Source organism: Accipiter gentilis, chromosome 21, assembly GCF_929443795.1.
Source record: "Accipiter gentilis chromosome 21, bAccGen1.1, whole genome shotgun sequence".
Lineage (NCBI taxonomy): Eukaryota > Metazoa > Chordata > Aves > Accipitriformes > Accipitridae > Astur > Astur gentilis.
Genome location: NC_064900.1, coordinates 9,051,390 through 9,065,029, shown reverse-complemented (window position 1 = coordinate 9,065,029; position 13,640 = coordinate 9,051,390). Strand labels below are relative to the sequence as shown.

General features: G+C 37.6%; 1 protein-coding gene across 10 annotated transcripts in view; it reads left to right on the top strand.

Annotated features, from left to right (window-relative positions):
• Positions 1 to 13,640, top strand: part of SENP7 (SUMO specific peptidase 7) — a 51,821-nt gene that overhangs the window by 24,677 nt on the left and 13,504 nt on the right. For all 10 annotated transcript variants that reach the window (XM_049824581.1, XM_049824583.1, XM_049824575.1 and 7 more), the window contains 11 exons: positions 863 to 896; positions 1,717 to 1,890; positions 4,308 to 4,570; positions 5,627 to 5,760; positions 6,993 to 7,109; positions 8,641 to 8,760; positions 10,979 to 11,071; positions 11,906 to 12,117; positions 12,542 to 12,594; positions 12,929 to 12,966; positions 13,201 to 13,269. In XM_049824581.1, coding sequence (XP_049680538.1) covers positions 863 to 896; positions 1,717 to 1,890; positions 4,308 to 4,570; positions 5,627 to 5,760; positions 6,993 to 7,109; positions 8,641 to 8,760; positions 10,979 to 11,071; positions 11,906 to 12,117; positions 12,542 to 12,594; positions 12,929 to 12,966; positions 13,201 to 13,269 — 1,307 coding nt within the window. The remainder of the gene's footprint in view (positions 1 to 862; positions 897 to 1,716; positions 1,891 to 4,307; positions 4,571 to 5,626; positions 5,761 to 6,992; positions 7,110 to 8,640; positions 8,761 to 10,978; positions 11,072 to 11,905; positions 12,118 to 12,541; positions 12,595 to 12,928; positions 12,967 to 13,200; positions 13,270 to 13,640) is intronic.

The window sequence follows — 13,640 nt, the reverse complement described above, 5'->3', positions numbered from 1 at the left end:
GCTTGCAGTAAGACATTTTGAAATCTTGGATTGTAAAAATAATTTCAGCTTTTCACAAAACAGCAGTTTTGTGCAGCAGTTCTCATGCAGTAATGAAAACATTTAATGGAAATTTTCTAAATTAATATGCCAAAATCATTTGAGGGATGAGTTGAAATATTTTTAGAATTAATGCTTTTAGGTGGAAAGTGAAAATTTTCCTTGGAAAAAACCAACTTTGTTCTTTGTGCTTACTGTCGTAATGTAAGAGAAACCTTTTCTCTCAGTGTGTATGACAACCTTCTGTCAAAGTGACAGCAGAGCATTTTTTATATAGCTATAGCAGCAAGTAAGTGGAAACTTTGAAGGCCTTTAATTCAAAGGTTAATGTAAATAGCAAAGTAACAGCCCAGTGTTGGACCATTTATATAGTGTCCTTAATTCAAATAGTGCAGCTGACAGTCTTTATCATGATGTCCTTAAGCTCCTTTTGTCCCAATTGTTCTTTTTTTTTTTTTTCTTTTTCTTTTCTTTTTAAGAAGCCTGTAGGCAGCTCTGCAACTTCTGCTTGTTTCTCAGTGCTTAGCACCCCTGGAAGTCACTTTGCTGTCATTTAGGTTCTGCAGTACGTATTTAGGAGTGTTGTTTTAGGTGAATAGCCAATATTAAGTCTCAAACTAGGCATATTGGACTTGGTGGTGTTAGGTTAATTGTTGGACTCAATGATCTTAAGGGTCTTCTCCAACCTAAATGATTATGATATTATTTTCAGTTTATTTGGCTATAAGCAAATAAAGATGTGCAGATAATTAAGAATTCTTACTTTGTTTTAATCAATTTTTAAAAAACAAACTAATTCGTTTTTTTTTAAATCTTATTTCAGTTTACAACCAAGTACATTACGATCCCATTTCAAGGTAAGAGAGTTTTTTCTTCAGCCTTCTCTTAACTATATGTTTAAAGTATTGCATTAAAATAGTCAGTATATATTTATATTGTGAATAATTTATAATCTTATTTGCTTTCACAAAGACATTAAATAATTTTTTAAATTTCATTTTTTTAATAAATAAAAGTCTCGGTGTCTACAGTGTAAGCATTAATAACTTAGCAGCTTCTTAAAATTTTAAGGAGAGCTTGCAGTTTTAATGGCCTTGCTTCCTCCATTCCTGCATATATGAAGTGTTGAACTATAGTAAGTCTGACTACACCTGTTGTTGAGGTGAAACATTAATCTTTTCAGATTAAGGTTTTAGACCCTTAGGTTTATTAAACAAAAATGCATGAGCTGACTAAAGCTAAGAGGACTATAACTGTAGATTTGCATTCAGTCCATTTTCCAAAGATGATGTATGGTTTCTATATCTTGTAGAAGGTTTGTGAGCAGTTATGAATTGGATTGACTAAAAGAAAATAGAAGTTCATGATTTGCAATATTTTCTTCTATATTTGTAGGTATTAACTGTACGTATTGTGAGCAAAAATACAATTTTTTCCATGAAGAATCTTGCATTTAGATGTGTAGCTTTTGGTGTTACAATTTGGTAACTTTGTTTTACATAGTTCAATATAACTGATTTAAATACTAAATTCTCAACACATTTGAAATCTACAAGTACTGTTTTAATACACGGGGATCATATTTATGTCTTAGCATGTAATTACTGTAACATGTATGACTTTATAATTAACCATGGCTGTGAAAGATATGGTTATTTTAAATTCTGTTTTCTCCAGTGGCTCTTAATAAGAATATTAAGCTGACAGTGGATACTCTGGATCTGAGAAGGTTTGGCTTGTGGAGAAGTGATGGTGGCTGTTCTTCAACAATGATCATTTTCCTTTGGTTGTCTGTGGATTATGTAGAAAAGATTGAAACCCAACTAGGAAAGTTAGTTATCAGCAAGCCATGTGAGTAATCTCTTTCCTTAAATGCAATGAAAAGGTCTAATATATGGTGTGTCAATAAAGCAGTTATTTTATAGTTGTGCTTCTGGAATACTGAGGAAAGCCTATAGCTTTTTTGAAAATAAGTTGGTCAGTTTTGCTTTTCTAAAATGCCTCACTATACTTTTATTCGGAAGAAATCACATGATGTGATTCAAAACCACTGCTACTTAGTAGAAAGACCTTGTAACACAGCTCAGTTGTAACCTGCGTGAGCAGGCCTTCTGAAACTACACTTGTGTATAAAATATCTCTGCCTTTAAAATAAATATGACGTTTTAAGTGTCCTTACTCTTGAGTAATGTATATGCTAGACAAAAGGCTTGGCAGATAAAGGTTGATTTGATCTTTGACAAGATTGCTTTGGGCCATTGAATTATTATTGGAGAAAATTTCCACTAAAGGCCAAATGGGCTATTTAGTCTGTAGGGTATTATGGACTGGGTCTATTTGTTTTTCTAGCATGAAGCCCTGTAAAACTGAGTATAAGTTTTGCTCAAATATGCAGAGTGGCACAATCACACAAGGTTTTTACATTACCAAAAGCATTGCAAAATGGCATCTACCAAAATGATGATGTCAGAGTTGCCTGAGTGAAATGTAACAGTGTGTTTACCTTGTACAATCACCACCTGTATGAAGGAAAATTATAGGTAATGTTGACTTTACATAAGTAGTATGAGTAATTTGAAGTGAAATACTGAGTGAAATTTTAGCAGTGAGTTACCTTTACTTGATGTAAATTTATCAGTTTCTGGTAGCTTCTATAGACACAGCTCCCAGTGAAATGAGTGGAATCTGAGTATGAAGCTGTGAGGCGCTTTTTAATCTTAGGTTTATTTACCTTGATTACATTCTTGTTGTAGGAGAAACCTTCAGAAGTTGTTATTAAATTTCTATGCTTGAATGTTTTATGCCTTTTAAATTTGTAGTAATGTAAATATTTTGAAATATATGTAGAGAATTGTTGAAACAAATCAGTGATGGTTCTGCAGATTGATGAAAAGGTTGCTATGATTCTGCTCTGCCTTCTTAGTGCATTAATATTAGAGGAAAAGGTATCGTGCTGGATCTGACAGCCTGAGAGAGGTGAGGCTGATGCAGCTCCATATCCCCAGGTCCAATCAGTAGTAAGGCTGAAGATGTAGTCCCAATAGGTAGAGCACACAGAGCACTTGCATACACCACATATATACATAGCTGGCCACACAGATAAAACAGACACACAGCACTCACGCGAACACAGACAGCACCAACAGCCTCATCCTGCTCCCCTCTCTGGCTGAGCAGGATGGAGGCCCACTAGTGAGAAAATACATATATATATATATATATATATATACACACACACACACATATATATATACACACACACACAAGGTGGATCCCTCTGTCAGCTGGGCTCAGACACTTAGTCTGCCCAGTTGCTGGCCCTGGATCCCAGTCTCCCCAGTTGCTGGCAGCTGGACATAAAAGCCAACGAGGCCGGTGCCAGTTGCTGGTACAGACTGTCATGCACACACAGGCACACAGCTGGCCAGGACTCCCCTAGTCCCAATAGCTGATCTCCCTGTGCTCTCATCCTTAGAGATACTCAGGCAGTCTTACAGCCAGAGCTGTCCCTTAGGGACTTGCTCACCCTCCTGGCTCCCAGGGCCCTTCACCTGTTCACCTAGTTTGGCTTGATTTTTGCTAGCAATCATGCTCACTTGCACTCACTCCCATTGCGGCAGGCAGACCCCCATACACACCAAATAGAGAGTCCCTCACCCAAGAGAGAGTTAGAAAGGAATTTAATAAGAAGACAGAACAGACTGTTTGGCATGGCCAGACAAATGTATTGACCAGCAAAGTATTTAGATGTCACTGGTCCTTTTTATGCCCTTAGTCCTCTACTTTCCCACACTTGTTCCTGCCCAAATCACCTAAATGGTTCCCTTTGCCTGCCTTTGGTTCCTCCCTTAAACATTCCATAATAAGTACTCAAAATGCTCTTGCCCTGCATCCCATCATGTGTGCCGTACACCTCGGCAGCGACCCCTCCTGAGTCCAAAAGGTGCTCTGGCGTTCACTCATCTTGATGGGTTTCAGGTCTGGACCCTGGGGCTGAGGCTCTCCTGGGACAGCCCTGGGAAGGGCCCAGACCAGGCGTCCCTTCCTCCCAGTCCTTAGTTCAGGTTTCTGCCTGCCGTTGTGCCTCTGTGCTCCTCTGGGCTTGTGGAGGTGGGCCTTTGGTGGGCTGATGGCCCCTTTGATGGCATGGGAGGGTATTATTTGGGCTCCCCCTCCTGCTATTGTCTCTCTGCTCCTTTGTGGGTGTGCAGACAGGTTTTTATCACATAACCTAGTAGTTAATACTATCCATTCTGTCCTTTTTCCAGCCAAATCTAGTGAATTTGTATTTCTTGAACTGTCCCAACCACTCACAGAATGGGAAGAAGACAGACTGACTGAATTGATTACATGTGTGAGCAAGAAGAACAGAGCACCAGATCTCCTTGAGTTTTTGTCTTTGAAGCAAGCATTACCCTTGTTTAAGGACCTTTCTCCCGAAGAGAGCTGTTTTATGAGTTACAGTAAGGATCTACTAAAGCAATGTATGCCAAAAGAGAATACCTCAGGTGCTCATGAGCCTGCAGTTCAGGTTAGTGCGTAGCTGTTGCTTGATTCATCACCACCTGTTGGTATTCACACATTCTAGTACATTTTAGATCAGCCTTGTTTCTTAATCCATAGCTCAAAAAAAAAAAAAAAGAGTCATGTTTGTTATTTCTCTCTCACAGCGGGGCAAGATTTGCAGTAAACTAGATTGTGTCCATGGAGGGATAGTGTATAGACCTCATCAGTAAGTGGCAAATACTGAAGCTTTAGGTTGACTCACGGTTGCGTATGCCTAGAACCACAGGGATTTCCTGCCCTTGTGGTGTCTCCAGGGCAGTAAGTTGGGAGTTAATCAAGTAGTGAGTGATGGAGCCATTTTTTAGTTGAGCTGGAAGTGAAGGGGTGCAGCAGAGAAGGAGCTGTTGTATCTTGCTAGTTCTAGACACCTCTAGACATTATTGTGGGGGCTCCACAGCCTGAAATGCTAAACAATTCCTAAGACCGCTGGGGAGATGGGGATATGCAAGTTAATGTGTTAATACAGCTCCCTCTGAGGAGTAAATGTCTTGACCCAACCCCACATCGCTGTCACTTCAGAAATTATGCATGTTTGTTCCCATGAGGAAAAAGCACAGAGGCAAAAGATCAATCTGGCTATGAAACTGGAAACATAAAAATTGAGTCAGCCAGTTCAAATCTGTATCATTTTTAGGCAGATTGTTAAGAACTAGATTTTCAAACCTTCCAAGTGTACACAGCTCCTAGTAAGACAGTCTGATACTTGTCTCCATCCTTTCAGGTCCTGTTTCTTCTCCAAAACCAGTTCTGTGTCAGTTGACTTGAATAATGCTTAAACAGTTTTAGAGAGAGGTTATGAACAGATTAAGACCTGTCATCATTTTAAAAGCTACATAACTTTAGTATTGTCTGACCAGTGGCACGTTTGCCTAAATACTGATGTTTACATTTCTGCTCTCCAGCAAGATTCCTCTTCAGTGATGCAGGGTACTCCTGTGGGCTTCAGGTTTGGTTTTTGTGTGTTCTGGTTTACATATCAAGCTGTATAATGCTTTTTACTGTTTGGATTTTTTTCTGGTAGGAATCAAAACCAAAAGTGGCCAGGCCTAGTTATACCCTCGCAAATAAGCAGAATAGTGGTTGTTATTCAATCTCTCTGTCCTCTGTACTGAATGAAGAATGGAAAGAAGTAAGAGAAACTGGAGCAGTTAAGAAGTAAGTATATTTCATATAAATGAGAAGGTGAAAATAAAACAAATTGTATAAAACAAATTGCTGGAATAAAAGCCCTGGCTTAACTACCATTCTCTAGTTGATTTGTAAGTGTTGTGTGAAAGATGCTCTAGAAATCTAAAATATCACCAAGCTTGAATGTAGTCATTCCTGTTTCCATCCTAATAGTTAACAGACAAAATGGATGTGTTACAGGATGACAGAAAATCTCACAGAAATTAGAGAATACCTAACTGTGACTACAAGCTCATATCGTGAATGCATCAGTGGGGTAGTAGGGCCCTCATGGCCTGTGTGACTGTCCATTTAAGTCCATATCACAGCAAAACTATTACTAATTTAAGCTAAGCCTTTTTAATCTAAACAGTATTTCATTTCACTGTTCTGTCACACTCAATCTATTTATGTTTGTCATACAATTTACTAGTCAGTACAGGAGCTTGGTTAACAAAAGACATTAGAAAATGAGAACCCACAGATGTGTAATGCAGCAAGATATTAGGAGAGTGCTGACATGCATCAGTTCTGTCTGCACTAGCCTGTTAGTGCTCATACTTCTAGTACAGCAAACATTAGTGAAGTAAATGGCTTTTAAGAACTCTTGCCTTTTGCTGTCACTGTTTTTACTGAGAGTATAGCAGTTGGTTTTGTTTCTGCGGCAGCAAAAATTGCTCAGTTCGTGGTTCCAGTTAAATAATATGGTTGTTAATCTAAATGTTTTAAAATACATTTTAAATACTAGCATTAGAGGTAACTTGGGCAGTTTTAAACGACTTACAGGACATATGCTGCATGGTGCATAAACTGAAGTTTGCTTGGAGACGTTAGAGTCCTTGTTGGAGTCCTAATGAATAGAAAATCACTGTACATTCATACCATCTAAAAATATGCCCTCCAGTGTTCCTTCCCATTTTATATAGCCATTTGTCAATTACTTTTATAAAAAAATAGAAAAACAAGATTAAGGTAAAAAATAATCTCCTTTTCAAAAGTTTTTCTCAAAATTTCAGTGTGCATTGGGGTGCATATTTCTTTTATAACACTTAACTATTGGAGGAAGAAATGATAAAGGGCTTTTGAGTTAGTCAAGTTTTGAGAACTAACAATTTTAACAGGTTTTTAAGAAAATGTTCTGCATGTGTAACGGCCATACTAATAAGAATGTAATGTAAAACACAGTTTGTCACTATTATAATGTGATTTTTATTTTCTAGTTTAATTGTTTATCCACCTCCACCTGCAAAAGGAGGACTGGGAGTCACAAGAGAAGACCTGGAGTGCTTAGAATATGGAGAGTTTCTCAATGATGTCATAATTGATTTCTATCTTAAGTAAGTAATCACAGCCTTAATTGTACCCTTCTTTCTGGGACTTGATCTGAACTTTAATGTTACTGTAAATGTTGGTCACTAAATATGATATGACAATTTCAGAAGTAACAGTATGATGAATTTACAAGTTGGACTTTTTTAAAGCTTTTGTGTATTCTCAGCAGTTTCATTTGTTTCAATTTCATTCTTGTTCCTCTAAAGGTCTGTGATATAATCCAGACAGAATAGCTGGGGGGAAAAAAAGCTTCTTGGCAACCTCACAGAACAGAAAGGGCTGAGCAGTTTTAAGCAGGCAGTTGAACAAAATATAGAGGGTCTGTACTAGTAGTTTATTTACTAAGTTTGCATGAAGTGGAGCATCCTCTGCTATTCTGTGCAAGAATTCAGGAATTCATCTGATGCACAGCTCCTGCAGAAAGGAACACAGCTAGTACTTCTTGAGGAAGTTGTGCTTGGCTTACCTGCTTCATGCCATCCTGCTGAAGTTGCTTGTGAAAGCAAGTTTTCCAGAACTGGCATTGTGGGCCACCATTCCCTAAAGCTGAGGTTTATTTATCCTGTGCTGACTTAAATCTAAGTTGAATTCTGGCTCTTTTGAAGGTTGCTTGCAAGAATTACATTTTGCTTGGCATCTAGCATGGCTGCAGTAACTGTGAGCAATAGGAAGGCAGTTAAAACTTCTTGTCTAGAGGAATGGGAAAGGAAATGTGTACCAGAGTGTTTCAATGTGGTTTTACAGCAAAGCCCCCTGTATTTTGCTCTAAACTAGAAATAAATCATGCAGCATGATCCTCTCAATAGCTGTGGCTTCACCTCACCAGAAGAGGAAGACCTGAATAAAGGAATTTGATGCAATCATTGCAGAAACTCCTCTGCTTTTTAAATTTGTTAGACTTCCCACATTCTCAGTTTTCGTTGTGTTGCAAGCTGTTTAACGTATGACTGTTGCCCAAGTCATCGCGTGAAGCTGGAGGCACCTTGTGTAGGATGACTGCAATTATGAGAGTTTTGGCCTTCCAGGATGACAGAATAAACACTCAACCTGATGTTTATAGTAAAATGATCAACAATAAAATCATACAGAATGAGTGCTTGCAGAATATTTGTCTTAACTTTCACATGTAGAAGTAAACCAGACGATTTCTAGTACTGACATGTTCTATGCTTTTTGTATATGCAGTATAATGCTCCGTAGGTTTATACTTGGTTAGGTTTTCAAGCCTGTCTTAATGGCAAGGGCTGGAAACCTAACTCTAAAAATAATTTCAGAAGCATTAATACCAGAGCTCAAATTTGTGATAACGACTGCATTCTTAGTAGTTGATTGGCTGTTACGTCCTCTGATGATGCCCACCCTTATGCATATTGAAAATAGAGAGAAAAGTTTGGCGTGACTAGCGGCTGTGAAGGCAACTGATAGTAAACATAACCTGAGTATGATAATTCATTAAAATAATTGTCCTTCTTTTTTAACAGTAATGGTACTTTCTAGAAAAGGAATTTAATAATTTCCTCCTTTTTTCTTTGGTAGATACCTGTTGTTGGAGAAGGTGCCAAAACCTCTTGCCGACCGTACACACATTTTTAGCAGTTTCTTCTATAAGTGCCTGACCAGGACAGAAAAAAACTCTGAGGGGGATCTCAAAGTTTCGTAAGTTCATTTTAGATGCCTTTATGACAGAAATAAGCTATCTATTGATGCCACTTGGAAGTACTGCAGATCATCTCCTAATTAGCACATAAAATAGTAATCAGTGTTCTCCAAAGGATTAGGGGTTAAATGTCATAATTCAAAATTTAAGCATTCTGTCTGGTGTTTTTCACTGACACCTACAGGTGATTCATACTGAATATGAATGACAATGTTATCGCCTCTCTTCAGATTTATCTGAATCTTTACTTCAGATAATTATTTATGTATTTTGATCTTTTTATTATAAACTTAGAGTTTTGAAAGGTATGCATCATATTAAGAAACTGCACTTCTAAAGATACCTTTAAATTTACCACATATTTCATTTTACATATTGGTAATAAATTGTTGTCCAAATTTTAGTAAGAAAATTTTCTTATGCACCAAGTTTACACATTTGGTTTTTAACACTTGAGCACGCTGGAATCGGAGAGTTTCACAAAAAGGTACCACTAACAGCTTAAGAACCCTGTATCACTTTGTGTTTCCAGTTAAGACTGTATAAAGGGTAAGATCATCCCTAGCACACTTTCTGTTCCTTCTCAACACTGATATTTGAGAGTGGAACTTGCCCTGCCACTTCACTTACAGTGATGATCTGCCAGAAACTTTCATTTTGTTTTCATCATTCAGCTTATCAGGTTTTTTTTCTGTTTCTCTCTGAAGTGATTTTTCTTCTGTTATCCATGAAGTCCCCAGGTTTTTCATTCTACTGGCAAACAAGGCCACCTGCACAAAGAGGTGCGCTATCTTGTTTGTGTTACAGTCACTGCTGGGTGAAGGCTATGTTAAAGGGAAAAAAATGCAACTTCTGTAATAATGTCAAAGATGTCTCAAAACTTCAAGGAGCTGTGCTTGAGAGAATGTCTTCCATCATTTTATGTCTTCTGACCTTCAGTGTTCTGGGGTGGAGACAAAATTATCTGTGTTAAGAATGCTGTTGCGCCTTGATCTGATTCCTTTTACAAGGCTGATCCGTAACCTTCTTGAGGAACTGGAATAGCACTCACAATTCAAGGACTGTAGCTGCTCCAGATCAGGAAATAGCTTTGGAAATTCTAAGTTTGTGTTTGGGCTTAGATATTTACCTGGTGATTACAGGTGGTTTGGGTATCGTTTGTTTGTTTCTGTGGGAACAGTGGGAAAGAGGGCTCTGTACTGTTGTAAATGAAATTAATCTCAACTGATGTAGCTATCTAACTTAAAGACCCTTTGCTTACCTTTCTTCACACTGCTTAGGCAGTAGATTGAGAAAACTCCTTCTGTAGGTGCTTTCCCAGGTTGCAAACATGTTCCCCTTTTAAGTTCCCAGTGCTTCTAGAGTCATGGAGCAGAGGAAGTTTGCAGCAAGTCTTCACTTACTGCTGGCCCATGCAGAGTCCCACAGCAGCCTGCTTGTCATTCCTCACTCTTTTTCTCCTGTTCCTCCTACACTGAAGTTTGTTTCTTCATCACAGATCAGCATGGAATCAGAATGGTAATAGGGATGTCTCCTAGTAGAGTAAATTTTGCTTTCATATCATATTGGAACAAAGTTCTATGAACCGTTGGTTTCTGTTTCAGCTTGTGCAAACTAAGAAAGTTGAAAATCTAAATTTAGGTTTCCTTCCAAATTTTTCTTCTTCTCCTAGTATCCTGTCCTCATGCTTTAAGTCTGTAGGACCAGAAACGAAATGTGCTCCAGCATTTAAAGCCCAGGACTGGAGGGAATCTGTTTCAGTTCTTGCTTTGCTAGAGTTGTGTTGCATGACCCTATCTGTGCAAGGCATTCTGCTTTTTCCTTCAAAAGATAAGGCTGTTAGACCGTCAAAAGTGGTACTGTGAAGTTTAATTTCATGGATGTTGTAAATTGCTATAGATCTGGTTTTACACTGGTGTTTAGATGAGATATTTGCATTTAGTGTAGTAAATAATAATTACTGGATAAATAACTGCAAGAAATCCTTTCAAATCTGTGGATGATTTTTGCCATAAGAGTTTAAGATGGTTCGGAAATGGCTCGTTAGTCACTTGGGCTTAACGGTGTGCCTTTTTTTTTTTTTCTCTGTTGGGGAAGTTTCAAGAGTAAATGAAAAACCCATTGAGGGATTGGGAAGATGTAGGAGTACTAATCCCTATACCTTGCCTTAACTAAAAAGGGCAAATCTGAACAATATTTGTCATTTGGTTTCTGCAGAGCAGCACAGAGAAGACACAGAAGAGTAAGAACGTGGACTCGTCATATAAACATCTTCAGTAAAGATTATATCTTTGTGCCTGTGAATGAGGAGTAAGTCTATGTGTTTTAGACACCCTTTCTGATATTTAAAATGTAAATGTCTGAATGTTGTGGTGATAAAAAGATTTATGGCTGTAATCTGGGATCATTGGAAATGAACATGTTAGATTTTGAAGAAGTAACAGGTGTGGAATGAATTATTTTGAAGTCTCTTCAAAAGTTAAACTTCTTATTTAGTTGTCTTCTGTAAACTTTTCATCTTTCTTTTTTGTTTTACTGAAAATTGCTTTTATGTATTTTTCAAAGTAATTTGTGTGTCATTGTGATGATTCCTGTGCACTTAAGTACACATTGTGTTAATGGATCAGGAGTAGTACTTCATGGTCTGTGCCTTTGGCCTGGTTGAATAACTGACCTGCACATGGAAACTCCAGTAAAACTGAACAGTCATTGAGAGTTACGTATGCAAAACAACTGCTGAAAGAGATGAGGCTAGAGGCATGCCATACCTTCAGCTATATTCCAAACTGGGATCACCATCACAGATTATTTTATTACTTTTTTCTTCTTCTTCTTCTTCTTTTTTTTTTTTTTTTTCTTACAGTGTGGGATAGGTGATGAGACACTGATAAATTGCTGTGGTGGGTTTGTTGGGGTTTTTTAAAAGGAATTGATACTTATTTTTGTTGTCATGCCCAAGGCAAAGTAAAAAACAAGTGAGAAGATTAGTATGAGATGCCATGAAGGAACATGGCAACGATGGTTATGTGTCATGGAACAGTTGTCCATGAGCTCTCAATGTTATAAAAACTTTTCATATCCTTTTCAGAACCAAATGTTATACAGTTTTGACGTTTTTTCCCCCCTCTCCCCACTGCTGGGCAGGTCTCATTGGTACATTGCAGTTATCTGTTTTCCTTGGTTAGAAGAAGCTGTGTATGAGGAGTGTCCCCATCAGAATTCATTGCATCACCAGCCTCAACAGTCTCCACTTCGGTCAGAGAGTGAGAACAGTAGAACTGATTCAGTGTTGGCCTTTCCTGATAACTGCAAGGATGAAGAAGAAATGGATGCTAACAGAAGTTTATTCTCAAAAGGTAGGTAATGTAGAAGAAAACTGTCAAGCCATATACAGTTCTAATAGTGTCTTAATTCTTGAATGAGGGATATGATGTCTTAAAAAGTATCTTTCACATCAAGATTGATGTAATACGTTTTTGTCTTACCATGCATAGCAAGGACTGCACTGCATTCTTGTCTGCAACTCTGGAAAATACTGTAAGGGACATGTAAAATCAGTGGCTCAGACCCCATTATGAGTGGAAGGTTCTTGGATTTCAGTAAGAATTTTATCAGGAAGGAAGGCCCTCGGTAACTGCTATTTGCACATTCAGAAGGGAATCAAAATTAGTTTATACTTCACTATCGTATTTTGAATACTAATAATAGTGAATTTGAAAATGAAAATATTTCAGTTAGGAAATACTTTAAGACTTTTAAAAGTTTGTTCTTTTGTACTAGGTGGCAATGAAATTGCTGCTTCTGCCTCAGTTCTGGATTCAGGTATTTCTAAAGTAAGTGCCTTTTTGTACTGACAGAGGAAACATGTTACTCTCTTTGTGAAGGCTCTGAGACTTGACCAAGGGATTTTGCATCATCTTTTTTGCAGTAGCTGTCGATGTTGTTTGGCCCGGAGCATGTGCAAGGCATTTTGAATTAGACTGAAGTCCTCCTTTGCCTACCTATGTTGCCTGTGCTATGCTTTCATGTGTTTTTAAAAATTATTTATCAGTCTCTCCCTTTCTTAAGTGGGAGCCTCTCTGGCTTTACCTTTAAATCTGTGAAGACATTTGAGTTTATAATTGTTGTAATTTCTTTTAAGGTTATTTTTATTTTCTCTTCTCCTAGATCTCCCTAAGTAATTCCAAAAGGCAGATTTGTAAAAGGTATGTTTCTGTTTTTATACTAATATTGTATCATTAAATTATATTAAGAAATTCTGCAGTAATTGAGTTATTTGTCATAAAGCCACAGCTGTAGGGACTTGTCCATTTTTTTTCCCCCATGTTTGTTCAGATATCGGTGCTGTTGTTAAGCTGTATTCAAACAAAATATTTGCTTCAGTAGTGTTGGTAATGGAAGACTACAACGATTTGTTTGTTTGTTTTTGTTGTGTACAGGCCTTGTATACTCATCTTGGATTCTTTGAAAGCTGGTTCTGTGCAGAAAACAGTTCAGGTTTTGAGAGAGTAAGTAACTACAGTTTCTATTTATTAGCAAGAAATGCTGGTTATATTTGTATGTTCAAAATCTTTTCTCTGTAAAGATGCACATTTCTAACGCTGAAGAAAAATCCATTAAGAGTCACAACAAAGAAGATTGTAATTGCAATACAGAGGCTTGTGTGAAAAGCCTGTCTTTGTTCTACAGCCCAGATATAATGCAAAAATTGTAAAGTGGACAGTCTTTTTGTAATTGGAAAAAAAACCCAAAAACAAATGGGGGGGGGGGGGGTATGCCCTCCAGTTCAGCAATGGAGGGTGTTTTTAAGGGTAGAAAAAGAGATTCTTTAAAATTAATACTTCAAAATGTAAATGATTAATTTTCCGAAGGGCTGATC